Raw genomic sequence first — 24,646 nt, forward strand, 5'->3', positions numbered from 1 at the left:
CTGCACCAATTTACATTCCCACCAGCGTGCACAAAGTTTCCCTTTTCTCCACATTCTCAACAACACTTGTTTTTTCTTGTCTTTTTGATGATAGCCATTCTAATAGGTGTGAGGTGTTATCTCACTGTGGTTTTCATTTGCCTTTCTCTGATGATTAATGATGCTGGGCATCAGTATGTCTGTTTCTATGCTTTGCCCATTTTTCAAGTGGCTTGCTTTTTTTTTTTTTCTGTTGAGTTATATGAGTTCTTTGTATTTTTTGGATATTAACCCCTTATCAGATATACGATTTGCAAACATTTTCTCCCATTCAGTAGGTTACCTTTTTATTTTGTTGATGGTTTCCTTTGCTGAACAGAAGGTTTTTAGTATGATGTAGCCCCACTTATTTGTTTTTGCTTTAGTTGCTTTTGCTTTTGGTGTCAAATTTAAAAATCATTGCCAAGACTTATGTCAGGAAGCTTACCCCCTATGTTTTCTTCTAGGAGCTTTATTGTTTTAGGTCTTATATTGAAGTCTTTAATCCATTTTGAATTAATCTTTTTATGTGGTGTAAGATAGTGGTCCAGTTTCATTCTTTTGCATGTGACTGTCCAGTTTTCCTAGGATCATTTATTGAAGAGACTGTCCTTTCCCCATTGTATATTCTTGGCTCCTTTGTTATAAATTAATTTACCATATATGTGTGGGTTTATTTCTGGGCTCTTTGTTGATTTATGTGTCTGTTTATATGACAATACCATGCAGTTTTAATCACTATAGCTTTGTAATATAGTTTGAAATCAGGGAGTGTGATACCTCCAGCTTTGTTCTTCTTTCTCAGGATAGCTTTGCCTGTTTGGGGTTTCTTTGTGGGTCCATACAAATTTTAGGATTATATGTTCTATGTCTTTGAAAAATGTCTTTGGAATTTTGGTAGGGATTGCATTGAATCTACAGATTGTTTTTGGTAGTATGGACATTTGAACATCATTAATTTTTCCAATCCAGGAGCACAGAATATCTTCCCATTTTCAATTTCTTTCATTAATGTCTTGTAGTTTTCAGTTTCACCTCCTTGTTTAAATTTACTCCTAGATATTTTATTCTTTTGATGCAGTTGTAAATGGGATTCTTTTCTTTATTTCTCTTTCTGATAGTTTGTTATTAGTGTATAGAAATGCCACAGATTTTTGTGTATTGATTTTGTATCCTGCAACTTTACTGAATTTATTAGTTCTGTCATGTCATCCATAAATCATGATAGTTTTACTTCTTCCTTTCCAATTTGGATGGCTTTATTTCTTTTTCTTACCTAATTGCTCTAACACTTCCAATACTATGTTGAATAAAAGTGGTAAGGGTAGGCATCTTTCTTGTTCAAAATCTTAGAGGAAAGACTTTTTACTGTTGAGTAGGATGTTAGCTATGGTCTTGTCATATATGGCCTTTTATTATGTTGAGGTATGTTCCCTCTATACCCACTTTGTTGAGAGTTTTTATCATAAATCAGTGTTGAAGTTTATCACATACTTTTTCTGCATCTAGTGAAATGATCATATGATTTTCATCCTTCATTTTGTTGATGTAGCATATCATACTGACTGATTTGAAGATGTTGAACCATCCTTGCATCCATGGAATAAATCTTGATTTATGGTGTGTGATCCTTTTAATGTATGTTTGAGTTTGGTTTGCTAATATTTTGTTGAGGGTTTTTGTATCTATGTTCATCAGGAATATTGGCCTTTAATTTTGTTTTCTTGTATTGTCCTTGTCTGGTTTTGGTATCAGGGTAATGCTGGCCTCAAAAAATCAGTTTGGAAGAATTCCTTCCTCTTCTGTTTTTTGGAAGAGTATGAAAAGGATTGGTATTAATTCTCCTTTGAATGTTTGGTAAAATTTACCAGTAAAACTGTCTGGTCCTGGGCTTTTGTTTGTTGAGAGGTTTCTATTGATTCAGTCTCCTTACTAGTAATCAGTCTGTTCAGATTTTACCTTATTCTTTAAAATTTATGGTTTGTCTTAAAACTTATATTGTGTTTTCCCTGACCATCCATCTCCTTGGCTCCCTCACTCACTATACAGTTGCACCTGCTCTGTACTTTCATAATACTTGATACACATCTCTGTTCTTTGAACCTACTGCATTGTGTTGTTATTGTCTGTGTCTTTCTACCCCCCGTTATACCTTGAGCTCTTTGAGGACATTTTTTATCACTAGTTCCTAATATATAATATGTATCCGTTAATGTTGATTCATGAAAAAAGAATGAATGAATGATTAGCTTAGTATAGTCAGGATGGCTCAAGCCCTGCTGTCTTCCACAGTATGCACTAGGCACCCAGGAGACTAATACATCCTTGCTGTGCCAGTAGTGGGTTACCTTACCATCACCTCTTTGCTCTGCCATTTCCCTGTAGCTCCTTTCCCTCTAGCTCCTTCTTCTCTTGCTTAAGCAGGTACAGAGAGCAGAAAAGGAAATCTGCTTCAACAGATACACAACCAAGGAATGAGAGGCCAGTGTCTTTTACTGGTAGGCTGGCCCTATTCATGTGTGATCTGCCTAGAAAACCCTCACTTGTTTCAGTGTAGCGGGAACAGGAGTGAAAGTGGGACTGAGTGGGGAAGGACTACCTCTCCTAAGAAGACTTAGACGCTTTCTCTAGGCCAACAACTTACAGTGCCAAGGATTCTCCTCCAGTTCCTAATCTTCTGCTTACCCTGGTTCTAATGATTGTATGGTGGAAACCGAGCTGGTTCTGTGCCTGCTTAGCAAATTCTGTGGAGTTGTGTCTGGCATTTGGCAGCTCTCTTTAGAATGTGGGGTACCCTTGGGCTTCAGCTGCAATTCTGAGCTACCGGGAAAGTCCCTTTCAGAATCCTGGTGTATATATTTTCATATAGGAAAGCCCATGATGAAGTGTAAACACTTGGAGGCAGTGGCTCAATTGTGTGTTTTCTATATATTGCTAAATCAACTCACTGATTTATTAGAAGCTTGCTGATTATTATATGCAGTATTTGGACATAAAGCACTGGACTGAATCTGAATCACTTTTCATCCTGATTTGTTATGACAAATATCTGGCTGTATTTTCAGATATCCAAGTGAAACATTCTGGAGTACACACCAGGTTGCTGATCTTCCTTGATAGCTCTTGGTCCTCCAAAGAGAACGCAGGCTTAAATTATCTTTGCCTTGGACAAGTATAAGAGAGAGAAGAAATTCTGGCTGACCCGACTAATTGGTCCAAGAATCAGCATAATGATTACAGTCTGAAGTATGATACTATATTTTCTTGCCAGCGGATTCATGAGGCCTATACAAAAAAGTTAGCTTCATTTTACAGGACAGTTTATTTAAGTACTTTTACTGAGCACTCAGTTACTTACCTGTAGAGAGTTCCAAGTTATTGTCGTCATTAATTTAAATTAAATGTGTTTAACTTCCAGGGTGAAAAGGAACAGCCAGTGTTTGCACTGACCGGCCTTCGATGGGGATCCTTCCGAGATGCTGGCGTCTCAGTTAGCAAGTAAAGGGGCACTGTATTAACGTGTGGTGATTTTGAGACACCTTCTTATTCTGTCCCTGTCTTTGCGGTTTCAATATGTAGTGATCTAGGTTGAATTATGTGTGAATAACAGAGGTAGAGGTTTAAGTTCTTACGTGCCAGAGAGGCTGCGGAGAGTTCCGGTTTCCTCCACGCTAGCCTGGCGGAAGCTCAAGAGGAGCAGCGGGCATCTCTCTTTCAAGACGTCGTATGTGAGCGTGGGTGAGGCCGTGCTAGCCCGGAGGGGCACTGGCTGGCCTCTCCTCCTGCGGCCTGATTAGCTGGGTACCAAGTCAGAGGCACTGCTGGGGCCACAGCCTCGTGGAGCTTTCACAGCCCTCGTCGGGTTTCACAACCCCCCACGAGAGGTGTTCTTTCTGAAAGCCTAGCAGATCCACAGACCCCAGGCCGCCTCTTTCAGAGGAGGAAGAAAGGCAGATGCCTGGCTGCGTTGGGAGATGGAAGAAACAGGCCTGTGGAGGAGGTGATTAGAGGGCCGCCGCTGGCTTTTCATGCGAACAGGCTTATTTTTGGAGAATTCATCGTGTAGAATAGACTCCTGGCTCGGAAAGAGGGTGTGTCCTGTTCTGTTGCATGGAGAGGCCGCTTGGGCAGGGCTTCCTGAGGTGGGGCTGAGCAGACGCGGCGTGAGGTTCCCTCCTCGCCTGGTGGGTGTTAGTTTTTCTTTACCTCTTCTTGAAAACGGGCTTACAATCTTAGTATGGTTTAAATGAATTATGATTGATCTCACACACAGCTTTTATCAAGAAACCCCGCTTTCACATTGTAGGCATTCCTGCTCATTTTCTTTACAGAAATTTTTTTTTGTTTTGTTGTGTTTTTTTTTTTTGATGTGACCATTTTTAACTTTATTGAATTTTTGTTATAATATTGCTCCTGTTTTATGTTTTGGTTTTTTTGGCCGTGTGGCCTGTGGAATCTTAGCTCCCTTACCAGGGATCGAACCCGCACCCCCTGCATTGGAAGGCGAAGTCTTTTAACCACTGGACTGCCAGGGAAGTGCCTACAGAAATTTCTCTCATTTGTTCCACTGGTTATTCCTGCTAATGAAGTTCCTGACAGTGGACTGTCCAAAGAGAGATATCACTATGTTATATCATACACTGTGTTCTTTAATATTTCACAGCTTTTATTTGCAAGTATGCCGTGGTTATCTTGATCCCACAAGTTATCTTTGTGTCTGATCTGTAATCTCAAATGCCAGCAATTTACCAAGAGGGATTGCTTAGTTTCCCCTGAGAAGGTCTGATGAGAGCAAATTGCTTTCTAAATGTACTGAGCACAAGCATAGGTCAGCCCTTTAGGAATATCACACGTGGGCCCATATTCTGTTTGATTTCCGAGCAGTGAATTTTAAAATTCTGGTGGTGGTTACACCTGGATTAGGACCATGCACTGAGTCGCTCTGTGTGTCATGAGAGACATAATCGGGATGCGAGAAACCAATTCCTAGCTGGCCTCAGGAAGATTGCACGTGCAGTGTCAGAACTTGCTATTGATACAGATGGAGGGAACTGTAGGCAGTTTAGAAATAAACTGCCTTGGATGGGATGTGTTTCTGTCTGGCTAACTGGGAAAAGAAGCAAATCATTGAGTAACCTTTGAAACAAAATAACAAAAACAAAAAAATCAGATGGTCAAAGCCCTCATTAATAGCCTCACCGTACTTACCTGGATAATAGTTAGAGTGGTTCCACATTGCTCATTCTATAGCTAAACTCCTTATTTGGGCATTCAAGCCCCAACTTAATCCGTCAGCACCCCTAATTACAGAGTTGTGTATCTTTGCTTTAAATAAAGCTTTTGCTCTGGCTATTACTCTCAGTGTTTCCCGTACTTTTACTACTCCTTCTGCCTAGAATGATTTCCTTCCCTCTTTCATGTATCTAAATCCAACCCATGTTTCTAGGTCTCATGCCCTTACTTTGTTCTTGTGTCATTCATTATGCAAGTGTGGCTGCTTCAATTTTTGGCCCTTAATGATTTCTTGTGCCTCTTGACTCTCCTTACCAATGAATAGTGATCAGTTTATACCATGTCATATAAATATGTTTATTTATTTGTTATTTTCTATTACTTTGGGGGGGCCTTATTTTCTCAAATTAGGAGCCCTCAAAGGCAAGAATTTTATATTCTTTATATTGCTGCATTTCCTCCATATACATAGTAAGTGCTAAATAAATACATATTGATCCAAAACAAATAGGGAGCAGTTAAGATGGGTTGGTAGGTGACAGAGATAAGTTTTAAGAGAGAAATCTACTTTATGCCACTTTTCTAATTCCAACTAGGCATCTTTTTCTCTTCAGTAGCTTTTAGGTATTTAGCAATATGAAGTAGACCCTCTTCATTCCCAGATTTCACATTTGCCATTTTCAAGCTGCATAACATGAGTAATGTGAAGTTATGCTGATTTACAGATTTTAATTGTATGTTTGTGTGCGAGAGAGAACACGGTGTACAGAATGCAGCCATTTAGCTCATGAGTAATACATCAGCACCCAGCAACTGCATCTCATTGTGGCTTTATCACTCTCCGCTCATTTAGAATGTATACTCAACTGTATTCCATGGTGGAAAGTATATATTACAGTGATACCTGTGAATTTAGAGATTCAAGGAGACTCTGATTATATATCCCTTGTAAATTGCAAGGATCTAGCTGCTGTATAACTAATTATGTACGGTTTGACATGGTATTCAAATGCAGATTAAAAACTTACTGCAATACTTTTTTTTATGCTAAACCACAGTCTCCAAGCCTCCAGAGCAGACACTCATGGTAAAGGTGTAATTCTAATGTATTATCCGTCATGAATGGTATCTAGCACATTGATAGTTCTTTTAATATTCTAATTACATTTTTATCTTGGTCTTTCTCAGGTACTGGTATCTTGGGCCTCTAAAAACCAAAGTAGCCCACTTTTTCAGCACTCTTAAGGTAAATACAGTTTACAATGTAGAAGTTTGACCTCTGATATTTTGTTGTTCCTCTGTGATGTGTGTATTTGGAATTTTAAAAAATTTCTTGCTACAGATGTATATGGCGTGCTCCAACACTAAAATGGGGCATATTTACTTATATACAAATGCAGAAAGCATTCCTGTTGTGATTCCTCTCATCTACCAACTTACCTTCTCCATTACCAAGCCCATATTTAATTTCATTCTAGTATTTTACTTCCCTTTGTCTATTCATTCACTCACTCTTACCAGACAAACCTTGAACACAATGACCTGTATCTCATTAACTATTTGCAAGTGTGTCTATATTAGCATCTGGAAATGAATTGAAGTTTTGTATCTGAATATATCTAATCATATAGGCTTGTGTATAATATAGGAGGTTTCAAACTATGCTTTGTGCTTCAAACTATGCTTTTTCAAACTAGCCAGATGTGGGTGGTGGTTGCCGTATTGGACAGCACAGGTCTAGAGACAGTTGTCATCATCAGAGAAAGTTCTATCAGGCCGTGCTGCTGTAGACTATACAATGAGAAATACTGGCATAGAGAAAAGCTCAACAATGTATATTAATGAAAATGCTAATAGAAAAGTCATGCTTATCTGTGTACTATATACTGTGTTCAGCTTTCACGCAAATCAAGGTAGTATATTTACAATTCGACCAATCTGAAAATTGGCAGATGAAGTTTGAATGTAGTGAAAAGTTTGGTTTTAATGTTAACATTCAGAGTATTGAGTGTTTTTCGAATTACAAAAGTAATATATGTCCATTGCAATACGTTTGGAAAACATAGCTCCCTTTACCTTCTAAATAAATTCCAGATGGATAACAAAACCATTAAAGTACTAGGGGTAACCAATCTATATGATTATTAAAATGAACTTGGGGGGCGCCAAGGACTTTCTATACCTAAGGCAAATTGTGTGAGTAAAATGCATTACTGCTGTTGCTTGAGGGGATAATTACGTTGGTGGAGTCGGGATTGCATTCAGGAAGAAATAGAGTAACTACGTATTTAAGTTGTAGAATCTGGGAGCATGTAAACTGTTTCCATCATTTCTTCAGCAAACAATTACTGCATACCTGTTGTGTGGCAAGCCCTGCTATATATTTGGAATGCAAAGTCAAATAAGACAGGTTTCCTGCCCTCAAGAAATATTCAAGTGCTGGGGGTGAGGTCCAAGTAAATCAGCAGTTTGGCAAGTGCTAAGAGAGAAATATGGAGAGAATAAGATGGAAGCAGAGAGGAGGGGCATTTACCTCTGACTGAAGGTTGGTAAAGTCAGCCCAGGGAAGGTGACACTTTTGCCAGATTTTGAAATACATACAGGACTAGATAAATGGCATTCCAAGTGGAGCGGTGAGGATGTGTGAAGTCACAGTGGTGTAACACGGTCTTTAATTATGGCCAATGCAGTAGCATGGCGGGAAGGGGACTTTGAGGGTTAGGTCAGGACCGCTTATGACAGGTTTTGATGTGGGATCTGACATTTATCATTAAAGCACTAGAGGGTTATTGAGTCTTAAGCAGGGGAGTGGCAAGAGCAGATTTTCACTTTAGAAAAATTGTTTGGCAACAGTGTGGACAAGAGATTGGACATGGGTAGTTAAAGGCAAAGGCATCAGGTAGAAGATTGTTAACGTAATCCAGTTGAGAGGTGATAAGGTGGTAACAGTGAATATTGACCACAGAGGATGGATTAAAGAGGTACAGCCCTCAAAAGTTGGAAGGAGCGTGTAGTATTCCCAGATTTCTGGTTTGAGGGACTAGAGTTTGGTAACTAGAGTTTTCCATTAATGCTGATAATATTAGAGTAGAATCAAGTTTGTGAAGAAAGATGAAATTTTCAGTTTGGCACATACTGAGTTTAACACACTGGTGGTGCAGACAAGTGGCAATACAGTCGTGACTTCGGTCTGGAATTCAGAGAGATATGGGCTAAAAAAATAGATATAAATGTCATAAGTGTATGAGTGGCATTGAGCTATGGATTTAATGAAGTTACTAGTGAGAATAGATGGCCAGGAATACCCTTCATTTAAAGAGCCAGAGACGATGCCTGGGAACCGCTAAGAGAGACTCCAGGAGGAAGTACCGACACAGAAGCCGATGGAAGAGAGAATTTCAAGAAGAGAGTGAGATTTCAAGAAGCAACGGCAGAGTCTAAATAGAGGCAGGAAAGTGAGTGCCCTCTGAAGGTTCGGTAGCCTGTGGGTGGAAGAGCTGAAGCCGCACTGAAGAAAGTTCAGGGGTAAATGGGAGCAAAAGGTAGAGGCAGTAGAGCCACTCCCTCAAGGATCTCGACTCTGAAGAGAAGGACATAAAAAAACAAAAGCTAGTGAGAAATATGGGGCCACTGGAGTGTTCTGTTTTTTTTTTAATTGGAGAGATATCTATGTCTTTATTTCCTGAAGCAGAAGAGAAAAAGAATGGGAGGAGAAGAGAGAAAGGACACAGAAAGCATGACTGACTCAGCTAGTTCCACGAGCAAGTGGAAGGGAGTGGGATCCAAAGTCCTGGACTAGCCTTGGACGGGGGAGGGACGCCTTTTTCCTTGAGACAGGAGAGAAATAAAGAAGAGGTCCAGATGAAAACATATTTATAAAGAGGTAAGGCGGTTCTCACTGATGTCTTGATATTCTCACTGAAGCTCAGGAAGCAAGTGATCTTTTGAAAGTGAGGTGGTGGTGGTGATGGTGGTGTTGGTGATAATGGTGATGGTGGTGGTGGTGATGGTGGTGGTGATGGTGGTGATGGTGATGGTGGTGATGGTAGTGATGGTGATGATGGTGACAGTGGTGATAGTGGTGATGGTGGTGGTGATGGTGATGGTGGTGATGGTCGTGGTGGTATGGGGAGTTTTGAAGAAAGATGAAAATAGGTGGGTTTAAAAGGATTATCAAGTGGCATGGACAACCTTAGACCAAGAATTTGTTGACATGGATATGCTCATTTGGGTGATTGTTTTCCCTGTGTCAGTACTCAGCAGGAGTGTTTTATTTCCCCCTCTAATAATATTGAGCCACGATGTAGAAGTACAGACACCTAGTGACAGACTGATCAAGAATAGGGGCTTTTCAGGGCAAACATTATGGAAGAAAGGAGACACAAGGGCCAAAAGCAATGGGAAAGAGAGTGATATAAAGTAACCCACTGTTCATCTGGTTGGCCTGAGGACAAATGGCGTGGTCAGGGGCTGGGATTCTCAGTGCGACTGAGAGCTTGGTGTGGTTAGGGTCTCCACGGGCCCCCAAATCACACCCCTCTCTTCCTCCTCTGACTAACCAAATGCAGGAACAAAGCAGATGGAAATCAGCATACCAGCTTTATAAATGTCAGCAGGAGTGAAGGGCACAGCTTGGATACGTGGTCACAATCTGATTTCCTAATACTCCAAATTGAATTTATCCACTTAAAACATCTCCTTCGGGGCAGAGACTGCTAAGTAACCTCACTGCGTGAGGAAGCAGTGGATGCGTGAGTCCGCAGGACGGCCACTTCCAGAGTGAGAAGAGAAGGGGTTGGGTCTTTCTGGACTTGGGAAGGAGTAAGAGATGGAGTGAGAGAAGTTGGAATTGTTACTCTTTTGTAATTCACCCCATGGAAACTTGAGAACAAGGGAGTAGTTCACCCTAAGAGCCATTGGGCACAAAAGAACCAGAAGAATATGGGAAGTGATTAGCTGGTAGGATATCAGGGCTTTAGATTTCTAAGATGGAGTAGTTCCGGGTACCGATAAGGACCGGGACGTGGCCATGGAAATCGGTGGCTGTGGTGGGTTAGAGGTGACGTCAAGGGCTGAGAGGCTAGGGTGTTGTTTTCATCATCCCTGGGGACACTGATGGGACCCAGGATGGCACTGGACTCAGGGTGCCAGGAAGAAGACAAATCTAGAGTTGAGAATGATGGCCTTTGAAGCAGGAATGAGAGGCCTTGGGCTGGATTTCGAGGCTGGACTAAAGCAGTCTGGTCTCTGAGTGGAATATGGTAACAGAAGTGAAGAAGGTATGTGATACAACTGGATTTCATGTTTGTGTCACCATCTCTAAGTCACAGTATCGGATGACTCTATGCTTGTTCACACTGAGGTTTTCTTACACAAGTATAAGCAGTGGCTGGTTGCTGGTCCACTTTGATCTCCTCTCTGCTCTGTGTTAGGAGAGCAGTGGAGGCCGCAGTCACTGGGTTCCTGTAGGCCTTCAATAGGAAAAGAAAGCATGAGGATTCCACACTGCAAATTAGAGATAATTTCATCCCATGAGAGGAGATTACTAGTTAGCTTTCAAGCAGATATGGGTGGAATACTGTCCTTTGTAGAGAGAAACTCCAAGAGTTTGGAATCGTGTTGCATGATAAAGGTTTTTGTCTCTTCACATTGAAAGGAGTGGCCTCAGACTCATCAAGCCTCTCTCTCATACACGGGACCTACAGAGCGACCTCCCAGCGGAGCAGAAGAGACCCTTCCACGGCCCTCTTTGTACAGGAGGATATTACGAAGGCTCGCATCCTACTGGGTCCAGCCGCAGGACGGTGAGCAGCGAGGGCACTGACGACTGGAAAGCCTTGGTCAGCTCAGGCCTGCCTGCAGCAGACCCCGCCTCGGCGCTCGGCTCTCCTTTCCAGCGTCACTGAACTCAGCCCTCTGTGTGCACAGTGCAGGCCCCAAACAGCAGCAGCAGGGTCCCATGCATGGGAGCAGCCTGTGTCAGCTGTGACTCCCAGTGACTCCCTCTTTCTGTCACCAACCTTTATGTTATTGTGGCTGCTTTGATAGGGGTGTCTCAGGCATAGAGATTCCATTTTGAGCCTGGCCCTTTAACCTGTGTATCAAAAGTATGAGATAAAGAAAACTAAGTGGGGTTGGGGGGGGGGTGGTCAGCAGATGGGCTTGGGAGGCCATCTGAGCCACTGGTAGCTGGCTGTGGTGGTGGTGCTGAGATGTTCATGGGAGACATTGACCTGTATCGAATGCATTCACACAGCCCCCCAAGAGGTGAGCCCAGAGGTCTGGAAAGAAGTGCAGCTGTCCACCCTTGAACTGTCCATCACGACCCGGAACAGTCAGCTTGACCTGGCAGTAAGTGTGTGTTTGTTTGTTTGTTTTTTTAAGTAGAAAAGCATTTGGGAGAAAGTGACAAAGGCTACATGCTCTTCCACTAACTTGGTGTTTTTATTTTTACCCTGTGGGGATAGAGAGGGAAGGATCAGGAACAGGAGGCTGTGGGGTGCCTTTGAGGAATAATAGCAATGAGAAGAAACAGCGAGTGAAGTGCCTAAAAGCTTAAGGGGCTCTGATCAAGTGTCTGTCACCAAGCCTTCTGCCTGAGAGAACTGAGGGCAAAAGGCCTTTAGAAATGGAGTTAGCCTAATCCCATTTGTCACAGGAATAAAAATTTGTGGAACTTTTACTTGAGTAAATATCCATTATTTTTGTGACTATATTAAATATGTAGATTTAGGTCTCCAGGAGAGAAAACTATATATACATCTACATTTATATAGATGTATATATGTATACACACAAACATCTCTATTTTACATATTGAGTCCAATCTATTGAAATGCACTGACCAGTATGGTAGCCACTAGTCACATGTAGCTGCTTAAATTTAAATTAATACAAATAAAATTTGAAACTTATTACTTCTGCCACATGTCAAGTGCTCAATAACCATATGTGGCTAGTAGCTACCATATTGAAAAGCGCAAATATAAAATATTTCCATAGTGCAAAAAGCTCTCCTGGATAGTGCTGATATAGATAAAAGGCTAAAAATTTTTTGAAATAAAGCAGAGGTTAGCAAACTGATCTGCCACCTGTTTTACTACAGCCTGCAAGCTGAGAATTGATTTTACGTTTTTAAATGGTTGGAATAAAGTCAAAAGAAGAATTATATTTTGTGATAGGTAAAAGTATACGAAATTCAAGTTTCAACATCCACAAGTAAAGTTTGATTGGAACTTAGCCATATTCATCCATATCCACGTTGTCTGTGGCCACTCTTATATGGCAGTGGCAGAGCTGAGTTGTTGTGACAGAGACTGAATGGCCCAAAAGCCTAAAACATTTACTCTCTGGCCATTCACTGTAAGGGTTTACTGACCCCTGGTCTAGAGAAAACTTTAATAGTTTATGTTAATGAGCATGCCAGTAGGAAAGTTATCCTTAACCGTGGACTAATCCTATGTTCAGCTTTTATGTGAATCAAAGTAGTACGTTCACAACTAACCTGGTCAGTCTGAAAACTGGCACATGGAATTGAACATATGAATGTAGTAAGATGAATGAGGGGGACAAGTGTAGTGAGAAGCTTGATTCCAATATTAATATTCAGAGTACTGGATTGCTTTTTAATTATAAAGGTAATGCATGTCCATTGTATAACATTTGGATCACATAGCTCTTTTCACCTTCTAAATTGATTCTGGTCGGATTTTCGCAAAGGTTAAATGTAAGAAAATAAAACTTAAAAACACTAGAGTGAAATCTTAAGTGATTATCAATATAAACTTGGGAGGACGAGGCCTTTCCAAGCCTGGCATCTAACCAAAAATCATATTGATGCATTTGTCTACTTCTAATAAAAAAGAAACTATAAACAAAAATTTTAATGACACTCATTTTTAGATTTCCTTTATAATTTATCAATCTTTAAAAAAAATTTTTTTAATGACAAATTGGGAAAAATATTAGGATGTGATATACCAGGAGTTAATAGCTTTCCTTTATGCTTAACTGTTAGGATAATCAATAAGAAACGGGCAAAGGACTAATATAAACAACAGGCAGGGGGCATAATTAGAAATTCACAAAGGACATAAACTTGAAAAAAATCGCTTATATTTACTACATGATAAGCACTGTCCTAAGAATTTTACAGTGTCAGCTCATGTAATCCTCATAACTACACTATCAGGTAGATATAACTTCTCTCTGAATTTCATAGGTAAAGAAACAGAAAAAGTGCTCAGTATCAAAGAAGTACAAATTAAAATAGTAAATATTGAATTGCCATAGATTAAAAAGCATGCTGGTGTTCAGTGCTGGTGTGGATAGGGAAATGGGCTGTCAGGTTTTCTTGAGGGAAAGAGAAATCGGAACACTTTTTCTCCAAGGCATTTTGGCAGTATATATTAAGCATCTGAAATGTAAGCATACCCTTGGCCCTATTAAGCATATTTCTAGAAATTTATCCTTCAGAAATAATCAGATGATACATAATGTAGAGAGTCTGAAAATGTTGGTGAAAGTGAACGTATTAAGGTTAAAAAAAATACTCTGTTAAAAAGAGGAATTTTAAAAAGAAAGATAAGATTTCTAATTATACATTTCCTTTATACTCAATCTCTGATGATATGTACTTCCAGTGTTTTGTTCATGTTCTTTAACCTTGTTCTTTGCTCTGATGACTGAATACCAATGAATGGATTGAGTTCAGTGAGTATGTATGTGATTGTGGCTCGAGATTAGCCTCATTCAGAGTGCCGAGAGCTTTTTATCTTTGTGCCAATTGTAAAAGTATATGATCCTGTGCTGCTTATCGCTAGCAGCAGCACATTCATTTTTTTTTTCTATCCTCTTTGTAAAAATAAAAGCAAATGCAATAAAATATTCAAAGACAATGAAGCTGCCATGTAATAGCTCAAAATGTTCATTTATCATTAAAAAAAAAAAGTCCATTCAGAGTCTGAAAGAGGCCTGAGGGGTGTGGAATGCTTGAAAATTAGGATCTCTTGTAGAGCTATGTTCACTGTATTTATAATAGCAAAATATGTGAAACAAGCTAATCAGGCCACTGATGAGAAATACATTTTGGTACATGTATTTAAAATGTTCTCTCTATATTTATTGACATGGAAAGATGTTCATCGTATATTGTTAAATGAAAAACCAGGTTAACATGATTTGCAGCAAATGATTCCATATTTATTTAAAAATGAAGTACTCCCACCTATAATTGAGTTTTGTGAATGATGGAGGTAAGGCTCCAGTTTTATATTCTTTCCATATAGAAAGCCAGTTGTCCAAGCACCATTTATTGAAATGTCCTTCCCCCCACACCCCACTGATCTGCAGTAAACCTCTGTCATACCTCAAGTATCTGTATACATGGAGATGTTTCTAGTCTATTCTTTTGCTCTATTTTTCTATATTTGTACTAATACTATGTTTCTCTTAATTATTATAGTTTTATAGTAAGTCCCTCTATGTTTTTATTCTTAAAGAGTCTCTTGGCTCTTCGACCTCTACAAATCCTTTAGAATGTTTATTAAGTTCCACATAAAAATCTGTTATAATATTGATCAGCATTACATTGAACCAGTAGATCAATTTGAGGAGAAATGACATGTCTACAATATTGACTCTTCTATCGTATGCACATGGCATATCTTCATTTATTTAAGTTTTTAATGTCCTTCAATGAAGTTTTATAGTTTTCTCTATAACATTTTGTCTTGCTGGGTAGATTCCTAGTTATCTTAATTTTTGATACTGTTGTAAATAGTATCTCTTAAATTGTTATTTTTTTTAACTGATTTAGCTGATGGACATGTAATGATTTTTTATATTGATGCTGCGTCAGCAACCTAACAATTCTTGTTATGTTAAGTTTATGGATTCCTTTAGATTTTCTATAGATTCAGTCATATCAACCGCAAATAGTGCAGTGGATATGATTTTTTCCTTTCAAATACTTAACCTTCTTCTAATCTTTTGTCTTATCGCATAGGCTAGGACCTCAGTACAGTGTTGAACAGAAGCAGGGATGGCAGGCGTCCCTGTCTCATTCCTGATTGAGAGAGAAAGGCTTCACTGCTTCATTCTTGAGTTTGATGGGGTTTTTTGTAGATACCCTTTATCAGATTAAGGAAGTTCCCTTCCACTCCTATCCTAGTGTGCTGAGAGTTTTTATCATGAGTGGATCTTTAATTTTATCAAGTACCTTTCCAGCCACTATTGAGATAAGGCTTTCTCACTGAATCTGTCATTGTAGTGTATTGTAACACATTGATTTTCGCAATTGCACTCTTAACAAAAGTCAAATCCTTGACTTGTATGTATATCTACTTATCCCCTTCCATGTCTAAGATACATTTCAGTCTTGGCATGTCCAAAACTGAGCTCCTGGTCTTCCCTTCCACCCCTTGAAAACTGCCTTTTCTTCAGTATTCCTCCAGCGCAGTTGATTGTAATTCCATGCTTTTCATCGTTCAGGCCAAACGTCTTGGCTCCTCTTTCTCCTCACATCAAATCTCAGAGGAAGCCCTGGCGGCTTCACCTTCTAAATATGGCCAGCACGCCTCACAGTGTCCACTGCCAGCTGATCCAAGCCAGCGTCGTCTTTTCGCCCGATTATTACAGTATGTTCCTAAGTGGTCTCCCTGCCCTTTTCCCTTTCCTTCTCCTTTAAACACAGTAGCCAGAGAGATCCTAATTTTACAAAAGCCAAATCATATTTCTCTGCTTAGAACCTTCCAGTGGCTCCTCACTTCACTCAGCCTGACGGCCAACTTCCTTATGGGGGTGCACAAGGCCCTACTGCTCCAGCGCCTGAACCCTCTGATTTCATCTCCTCTCGTCCCCTTTTCTCACTCTGCTCCAGCCATACTGGCCTCCTTGCTGTTCTTTGCCGCGTCAGGCCTGCTTCCACCTAAGGCGCCTGCCCTGGCAGTGCCCTTTGTGTGGACTGCAGTTCCCTAGGCCAGTGGTTCTCAAAGCGTGGGCCTTGGGTCAGCAGCAGTAGCATTGCTTGGGACCTTGTTAGAAATGAAGATTCTTGGGGCTCACTCTAGATCTACTGAACCATAGGCTCTGACCTGTGTTTTAACAGGCCCTCCAGGTGATGTTTGCTAGTTTGCCCTGGATTTCCACAATGCCCTCACCTCCTTCAGGTGTCTGCTTAGACGTTACCTTGTCAATGAGGCCTACCTGGACCCCTCTTTAAAAACGCCACCAATCGTGCTTGCTTCAGTAGCACATATACTGAAAATGCCACCAATACCACCTTTTATCTCATTTTTATAATATACTCTAATAATACTTCTAATATACTCTATAATTTGCCATTTATGCTAATATACATACACAGTCCACAATTTACTATTTTTACACGGATATACTCTAACATACTTCTTTTTTTTTCTTTTTTTTTTTTTAAACGGCTCTGATGTCCTGCTAGCCATCTTAATTTATTTTATTTATGGCTGTGTTGGGTCTTCGTTTCTGTGCGAGGGCTTTCTCCAGTTGTGGCAAGCGGGGGCCACTCTTCATCGCGGTGCGCAGGCCTCTCGCTATCGTGGCCTCTCCTGTTGCGGAGCACAGGCTCCAGACGCGCAGGCTCAGCAATTGTGGCTCACGGGCCCAGCCGCTCCGCGGCATGTGGGATCTTCCCAGACCAGGGCTCGAACCCGTGTCCCCTGCATTGGCAGGCGGATTCTCAACCACTGCGCCACCAGGGAAGCCCTAACATGCTTCTAATATACATGAAGTTTATTATTTTATTGTGGTTGTGTTTTGTTTATCCCTTCCACTCTCGCTGGTAGAATGTAAGTTCTTTGTAGGCAGAAGTTTTTGTTTTTTTCATTCGTTGACACAACCCTAGCACTTAGAGGAGTTCATGGTACATAGGTGACAGTAAGTCATTTAACGAAAGGTGACCCTGGAGCGGAGGTATCCCTCTATGTTTTGTAATTCCTCGTTGAGATGTGAAGTTGTGCTTTGGTAGTGCCCTTTAACCTTAGGCACAGGCTGTCAGCTCTCAGAGGCCTGGGGGTGATCCTGGGGCTACAGATTTTGAACCTGTCCAAAAATAAACAAACCTCTATTTGAAGCAGACCCAGAAGCGTTGGGATTGACTTACAGAGGGCCAGGTTTGTACTGCTAGCCACCAACTGGTGGTAAATTGTGGGGAGGCGGGGGGAGGGTGGGGAGTGGCACAGGAACCAAGTCTGTTTTTATAGCCACTTCCTTGTAGCTCAATTCTTCCAGAATATTCTGTGGTTGGGAATGTAAAGTTTTAAAAACATTGCCATGGCATAAAAGGATTGCTGCTCTTCGACTCTGGTCACATACCAAGTTTGCATGTAGAGCATTTAAAAAAAACACAGATACCTGGGGGCTCTCCACACCAAGAAGCTGATCCAGCCAGTGTGGCGTGATGATGACGTACAGCGAGGGTGGAGACTTGCTGGGAGAGAGGGGCTGGAAGCTTGGCCTGCCAGGGAGGGGACCCTAGAGACTATAACAGCTACGATTATTAGCGAGCGACAGAACTTGACAACCCTCCAAACCCGAGTTTTTACCTAGCTTACGTATGTAGTAAAACAACAAGCAAGCAATAGAGATGAATTTTATGGTATGTAAATACCACTTCAATAAAGGTCTTAATGTAAAAAGAAAAAAAAGGACTGAGGATATATTCAGGATAAAGTCATTGAAAGTAAAGTCCCCTCCGTAATACACAGCTCCAACCGCGACCCTCTAAGGCTAAAGGAGGGCAACAGGCTGCATTAGCCAAAATTTAGAGCATTAATTTTAGTTTTCCTCACCTTTTTAGAGCAAAGAAGACTTTATGAACATCTGCATGGAACCCAACACGGTCAGCAAAGGAGACTTCATAAGTATAGGGTAAGTGGACTGGGGTTTGTAGGCAGTGAGGCTTTAAGTAGTTTGTATTCTCAGACTTTACCAATCTGAGTGCCCATGCACTCCAAGACAGAGATCCAACCGAGGACTTGTCTGGTTTGGGAACCACAGCATCCTTTTTTCATTTGAGTTGGCATGTGTAGTGTACCTCTCCTACTGTGGCCTTCCCCATTCATTTCGGGAAGATCAGAGTATGGGAGCCGTCTTTGTCTTTCGACTGAAATGACAGGATTCAGTGTAGCGTGGTATCATACCCAGAATTTTGGCTTCAGGGTCAGAACTACTAGGTACAAATCTTGATTTTGCCACTTACTGGCCTTATGACTTGGACAAATCCTTTACCTTCTCTGAATCCTTTTCCCTGTGTACAGAATGGTGTGATATAATCACCTCTATCTCAGGATTGTTTTTGAGCCTCAAAGGACTGTGTGGGAAAAGTCTTTTTCAGTGTGAAGCACTTCACAGCATCAGTTACCATTCATGTCAGCCCACCTTGCCCTCTTCCCAGGGCACTGATGAAAAGGTATTGAGTACCTTGGACATTTTCCAGGCTTTTTTTCCCTTTTCCACTACAAAATACCCTTCCAAGTCCTGTCTGATTTGTTAAGCCCTACCTCTGCCAGAATTTTATTGGTTAAGAATGCTCTCAACCCTCTGCCAGCCTTCAAAGCATCTGAGGAGCCTGTGTGTTACCATGCCAACTGGGAATCTGCTCAGATTTTATGAGCTCTGTCTCAGAGCTCCCTCTGGTGCCCATCTAAGGATTAGACATTTCTGCTGCAGCGGCCCGGTCTCCATGGCTACTTCATTCTCTGCACCAGCACCGGCAGTACAGTGTCTTTCATCAGTTTGTGTTATTCTTGCCTTTGGTACCAATTCTTCAGTTGCTGAATAGCTGCTTCTGCAGCCTTTGACTTACTTAACTGTAGTAAAAGGAAGAAGGGAAAAGTCTTTCTTCTCCTAGGAAGGGTCCAGAAGCCACACAGTGTCTTAATTGAAAGTCTGGCCAGTGGGACCAGCTATATTTGAATCTCCTTCATAATACTGACATCCCAAAACAGGAAGAAAACCCGGTGATATTGCTTAAATTAGACGAAGTCATTATGTTTCTCCATTGTTGCTGTCACCATCTTCAGCAACAGCAATAACATGGTTTCCTTTTGGTCTCTACAGGAAGGGAAATCAAGTAATGTCTGTTTCCTCTGGGTATCTGATAAGAACACTGTAAAGTTGCTTTAGAAAATGGATGAAGTTTCATAGATGAAGGAATTACTCTTGTTAATTAATGATAAAGAATGGACTAATTTTCTGAGATTAGCTTTTACCCCTTTTCCACTGACCCTGACTGGCCGAAGGGTATATACACGAGGGGGAGGGGGACAGTGTGTGTGTGTGTGTGTGTGTGCTCGCACGCGCACGTGCACGTGTGTGGACAGGCTGATAGTTTTACTCTAAAGCCATGTAGTCCAAGTAAAGATGCACTATGCTAAGTAGAGAATCATTCAAGAACTACTAAGATTGGTTGTTCACATAAATATCTAGTTTAAATTAGAATAAAAAATTTTCTCCTTCAAGTAATAGACTCACAAGAAGTACCAAATATCAAAAGTTTAGTACTTTTTTCTAAAGAATTTCATTTCATTCCAATTTTTAAATTTGAGATTTTTAAATAGCCCAAGAATTAGGTATACATCTAACTATTTAAAAATAAAAAACAATTCAGAGAAAAATCAGTCTTAACTTCAAGCACAGTTCTCTGCAATAAATAAACCTCAATCTAGAACGTATCTCAACACTAAGCAAGAATCACTGGGGGAATAATTATTCACAGAACCCCGCGGTGCAAGAGATTATGAGTCCATCTATTTCATCTCATCAAAAGACAGGCAGAACTTGCTGTGTTCTTGCAGTCGAATGCAGTTGCCAGCACTGGTTTCCAAGCTTGCTTTTTCCTGTACCAACAGAAGTAAAAAGGTGAGAGACCCCAAGGTGCGCGCTGACGGCACCGAGTGTCTTCAGGCCAGCCGCTGCACTTTGCTTCTTCCTGAGGTGAGCGGGGGTGAGCTGTCCCAGAGCTTGTGGTTCTTTCCTGGTCTGTCTTCCTTTCTGTTTTCTTCCCCCTCCTTCCTATTAACAGACCCTTTTTTAGGTACCTTGTACGTGCTGAGCACTGTGCCAGGCTCTGGGTTACATTAAGGGAGACCTGAAAAGATGACAGAAGCCCCTTATGAGTCACGGGTTTAGAGTTGGGCTCCTGAAGACTTCCGGTGTTGTCAAGCCAAGGTTCTGTAAAGTGATCCTTAGGTCTCCTGAGCTTTTATTTTTCTGAATGTAAATTATGCAGATAGCTACTATACCCACAGAATTCTCCAGTTAGCAAATGTTAATAGTGGATTGTAGCTTCACTTTTTTTTTTTATAATTTAATTAATTTATTTATTTTTGGCTGTGTTGGGTCTTCGTTGCTGCGTGTGGGCTTTCTCTAGTTGTGGCGAGCGGGGGCTACTCTTTGTTGCGGGCTTCTCACTGCAGTGGCTTCTCTTGTTGCGGAGCATGGGCTCTAGGCGCAGGGGCTTCAGTAGTTGTGGCACGTGGGCTCAGTAGTTGTGGCTCGTGGGTTCTAGAGCGCAGGCTCAGTAGCTGTGGCACACGGTCATAGTTGCTCCGCGGCATGTGGGATCTTCCCGGACCACGGCTCGAACCCGTGTCCCCTGCATTGGCAGGTGGATTCTTAACCACTGCCCCACCAGGGAAGTCCTAGCTTCACATTTTTTAAAAAGGATCTGGAAGCAGTTTTCAGGATGGCAGTAAATTTTTCTGTACTGGGAAATGCCAAGCTTAGTAGAATAACCTATAAGTGGAAAAAAACCTACTACAGGTGGCCTCTGAAGACTTGTGGCTATTAAACTAAGGTGTTCAAAAAGGTAGGTGTCCCCACAGTGGCTGGCACCATAGTTTCAACGCAGCAAATGTTGAATTAAATGCATGAGTTACAGAAGGGTTTTACAGAATCTAATATTAATGTTGCTATACCTTAGGTGTAAAGCTAAGCGGGTCCTAAAGAACCATGAAAATCATCAAGTGGCTGTAACGGCTTTCGTTAGAGAATTGGCTGTGTTTCTTGCTTTTCATTTGAGAAAGATTAGGGCTGAGAAGGACATACACGTATGTTCTATGAATTCCTTAAAGATGTGACAGGACCCTGTCTTACAGTAAGCATTTGAAAATGATAACCTTGTCTCACAAATCCCAAAATACTCTGGGAGGAGACAGAGGCCACTGAAACCTTTGTCATGGTGGTAGAATAGGGCTATTTCCGGAACCAGCCCCGTGTCTGACACAGGCACTGAAATACTCTTTTCAAAGAACATCAGACCAGGGGCTTCCCTGGTGGCGCAGTGGTTGAGGGTCCGCCTGCCAGTGCAGGGAACACGGGTTCGATCCCTGGTCCGGGAAGATCCCACACGCCGGAGCGGCTAAGCCCGTGCACCACAACTGCTGAGCCTGTGCTCTGGAGCCTGCGAACCACAACTGCTGAGCCCATGTGCCACAGCTGCTGGGGGCTGCGCACCTAGAGCCTGTGCTCTCCACGCAACAGGAGAAGCCGCCGCAATGAGAAGCCCGCGCACCGCAATGAAGACCCAACGCAGCCAAAAGTGAATAAATAAAATAAATTAAAAAAAAAAAGAAGCACGTCAGACCAGATCCTCAGAGAGGAGGATCTTTGCCCTAACCACCTGCTCTGGTGCCCTAGTGGTGACGAGCTGCAGCCAGTGTGGGCGTGAGCTGTTGCGAATATTCTCTCCTCCACAGGGAGCAGGGGGCTCCTTCAGCATTGACAGCGAGGAGTACGAGGCGATGCCCGTGGAGGTGAAACTGCTCCCCGGGAAACTACGGTTCTTCTGCGACCCTCGGAAGAGGGAGCAGCTGCTGCAAAGCACGGCCCAGTGAGCGGGCTGCAGGTGGGCGCCCGACACTGCACTTTAGGCTACCCTGGGACCAAAAGGGAACCAAGGCCTCCCCGTCCCTGCAGCGCTGTCAGAGGACCCCAAGGGCCTGTTCATGGCAAGTACCCCCGACCCTCCTCGCTAGTGCTTCCCAGCTTTGCAGCCAGCTTCCCAGCAGCGCATGCTTTCACTCTGCTGTGACAGTCCGTCCGTTCTAAATACTGCTTTTCCTCAGGCTAGTTCCAGGAAATCCCCCCCCCCCCAATGGATGGAGAAGGGCTAGACCTTGTTAGCTCCCCTGAGTGGGAAGCAGGATCCTGGGCTGAGTGGCTCTTCCTCTCCTGTTGGGCTCTATGGCTGCCCTGGGAAGTCTAGGGAAGCGCCTGCCTTCTGCCGCCCCGTCCCGTTCCCCGGGCTCCTCCATGGGTGCTGCTACTTTGTGAGCTCCAATTCTTAGCGTCTTTCAGTTCTCTCCTTAATCAAAAACATACCTGAGGTGTTTCCCTCTTCAGCCATGGCTGAAATACTGTAAAATACTAGTTTTTTCCCCTGAAGTAGTGCTTCTTAAATGTTGGTTTGCATGAGAACCACCTGGGGTGCATGCTGAAAACTGACTTACTTGGGGCCCAACCCAAATCTAGTAACTCAGTCTGGGGCTGGAGCCCAGGAATCTGCATTTTTAAAAAGGTGTCCACCTTCCCCAGGTGGTTCTACTACAAGAGGTGTCCCCCAAACTGAACAGGACACAGTCTTGTAAAGCAGTGGTCCACACACTATTCTGCTTATGAACTTCCTAAAAGTGTTTTGAAAAATCATGTATCCCCTCAGTTTTAAGTTGACAGCTAAAATTTTTCACGGGAAGTTAGTTGCCAAAGTATATACTTTCTGGTGTCATGTAAATATTGATATTTTAAAATAAAACTGTTACATCACTGTCTTAAACATATTCAGTGTAATTGAAATATATAACAATTTAACACTCATCCTCCATTTACAAAAATGAGTAAGTTTTCTGTCATTGAAAATGTCGATTATCCTTGTATGTGTATCTCCAAACCACTTTCAGCAAAGAATGCTATCATAATGTAATGTTTTTTATGCTTGACATTTTCTTTCCATTGGACCTATCTATCTTCTTGCCAACAAAAAATGTAAGTGGAAGTAACTTTTTTTTAGTTCTTCAAGCGTTAACTCACTACAGAATAAATGTTATAAATTATTAAAATACAATTGATGAATATTATAAATTTTTGATAATTAAAAATCAACATTTTATTAGAATGCTCTTTATCCTAGAGTTCATTTATCAAAAAGCAGTTTTTCTGTGTTTATTCAAGTTTTTAATTTTTATTTTGTATTGGAGTATAGTTGATTAACAATTGTGTGTTAGTTTCAGGTGTATAGCGAAGTGATTCAGTTATACATATACATGTATCTATTCTTTTTCAGATTCTTTTCCCATTAGGTCATTACAGAGTATTGAGCAGAGCTCCCTGTGCTATACAAGCAGGTCCTTGTTGGTTATCTATTTTAAATATAGCAGTGTGTACACGTCAATCCCAAACTCCCAATCTTTCCCCCTGCCTTTCCCCCTAGTAACCATAAGTTCCTTCTCCAAGTCTGTCTCTGTTTTGTAAATAAGTAAGTTCATTTGTATCATTTTTTTTTAGATTCTGCATAAGTGATGATATCATATGATATTTGTCTTTCTCTGTCTGACATATATCACTTAGTATGATAATCTCCAGGTCCACCCATGTTTCTGCGAATGGCATTATTTCATTCATTCCATTGTACATATGTACCACATCTTCTTTATCCATTCCTCTGTTGATGGACATTTAGGTTGCTTCCATGTCTTGGCTATTGTAAACAGCACTGCAGTGAACATTGGGGTGCATGTGTCTTTTTGAATTACGGTTTTCTCTGGGTATATGCCCAGTAGTGGGATTGCTGGGTCGTATGGTAGTTCTATTTTTAGTTTCTTAAAGAACCTCCATACTGTTCTCCATAGTGGCTGTACCAATTTACATTCCCACCAACAGTGCAAGAGGGTTCCCTTTTCTCCACACCCTCTCCAGCATTTATTGTTTGTAGATTTTTTGATGATGGCCATTCTGACTGGTGTGAAGTGATACCTCATTGTAGTTTTGATTTGCATTTCTCTAATAATTAGTGATGTTGAGCAGCTTTTCATGTGTCTTCTTTGGAGAAATGTCTATTTAGGTCTTCTGCCCATTTTTTGATTGGGTTGTTTTTTTTGATATTGAGTCGCATGAGCTGTTTGTTTGGAGATTAATCCCTTATCAGTCACATCGTTTGCAGATATTTTCTCCCATTCTGTGGGTTGTCTTTTCATTTTGTTTATGGCTTTCCTTCCTCTTTTGTTCTCTTCTCTTGTGATTTCATGACTAACTTTTAGTGTTGTGTTTGGATTCTTTTCCTTTCTGTGTTATCTGTTGTAGATTTTGGGTTTGCAGTTACCATGAGGTTTTGATAAAACAATGTTGTTTATATATAGACTGCTAT

The 24,646-nt window shown here is 41.4% G+C and overlaps 1 protein-coding gene across 1 annotated transcript in view; it reads left to right on the top strand.

Annotated features, from left to right (window-relative positions):
* AGK (acylglycerol kinase) overlaps positions 1-23,291 on the top strand; it is an 85,618-nt gene extending 62,327 nt beyond the window's left edge. The window contains exons 10-16 of the mRNA XM_068549582.1: positions 3,437-3,516; positions 6,439-6,496; positions 10,907-11,054; positions 11,507-11,601; positions 18,083-18,153; positions 20,136-20,220; positions 21,984-23,291. Coding sequence (XP_068405683.1) covers positions 3,437-3,516; positions 6,439-6,496; positions 10,907-11,054; positions 11,507-11,601; positions 18,083-18,153; positions 20,136-20,220; positions 21,984-22,121 — 675 coding nt within the window. The 3' untranslated portion in view covers positions 22,122-23,291. The remainder of the gene's footprint in view (positions 1-3,436; positions 3,517-6,438; positions 6,497-10,906; positions 11,055-11,506; positions 11,602-18,082; positions 18,154-20,135; positions 20,221-21,983) is intronic.
* The last annotated feature ends 1,355 nt before the right edge of the window (positions 23,292-24,646 follow it).

Source organism: Eschrichtius robustus, chromosome 8 (genome assembly GCF_028021215.1).
Source record: "Eschrichtius robustus isolate mEscRob2 chromosome 8, mEscRob2.pri, whole genome shotgun sequence".
NCBI classification, from domain to species: domain Eukaryota; kingdom Metazoa; phylum Chordata; class Mammalia; order Artiodactyla; family Eschrichtiidae; genus Eschrichtius; species Eschrichtius robustus.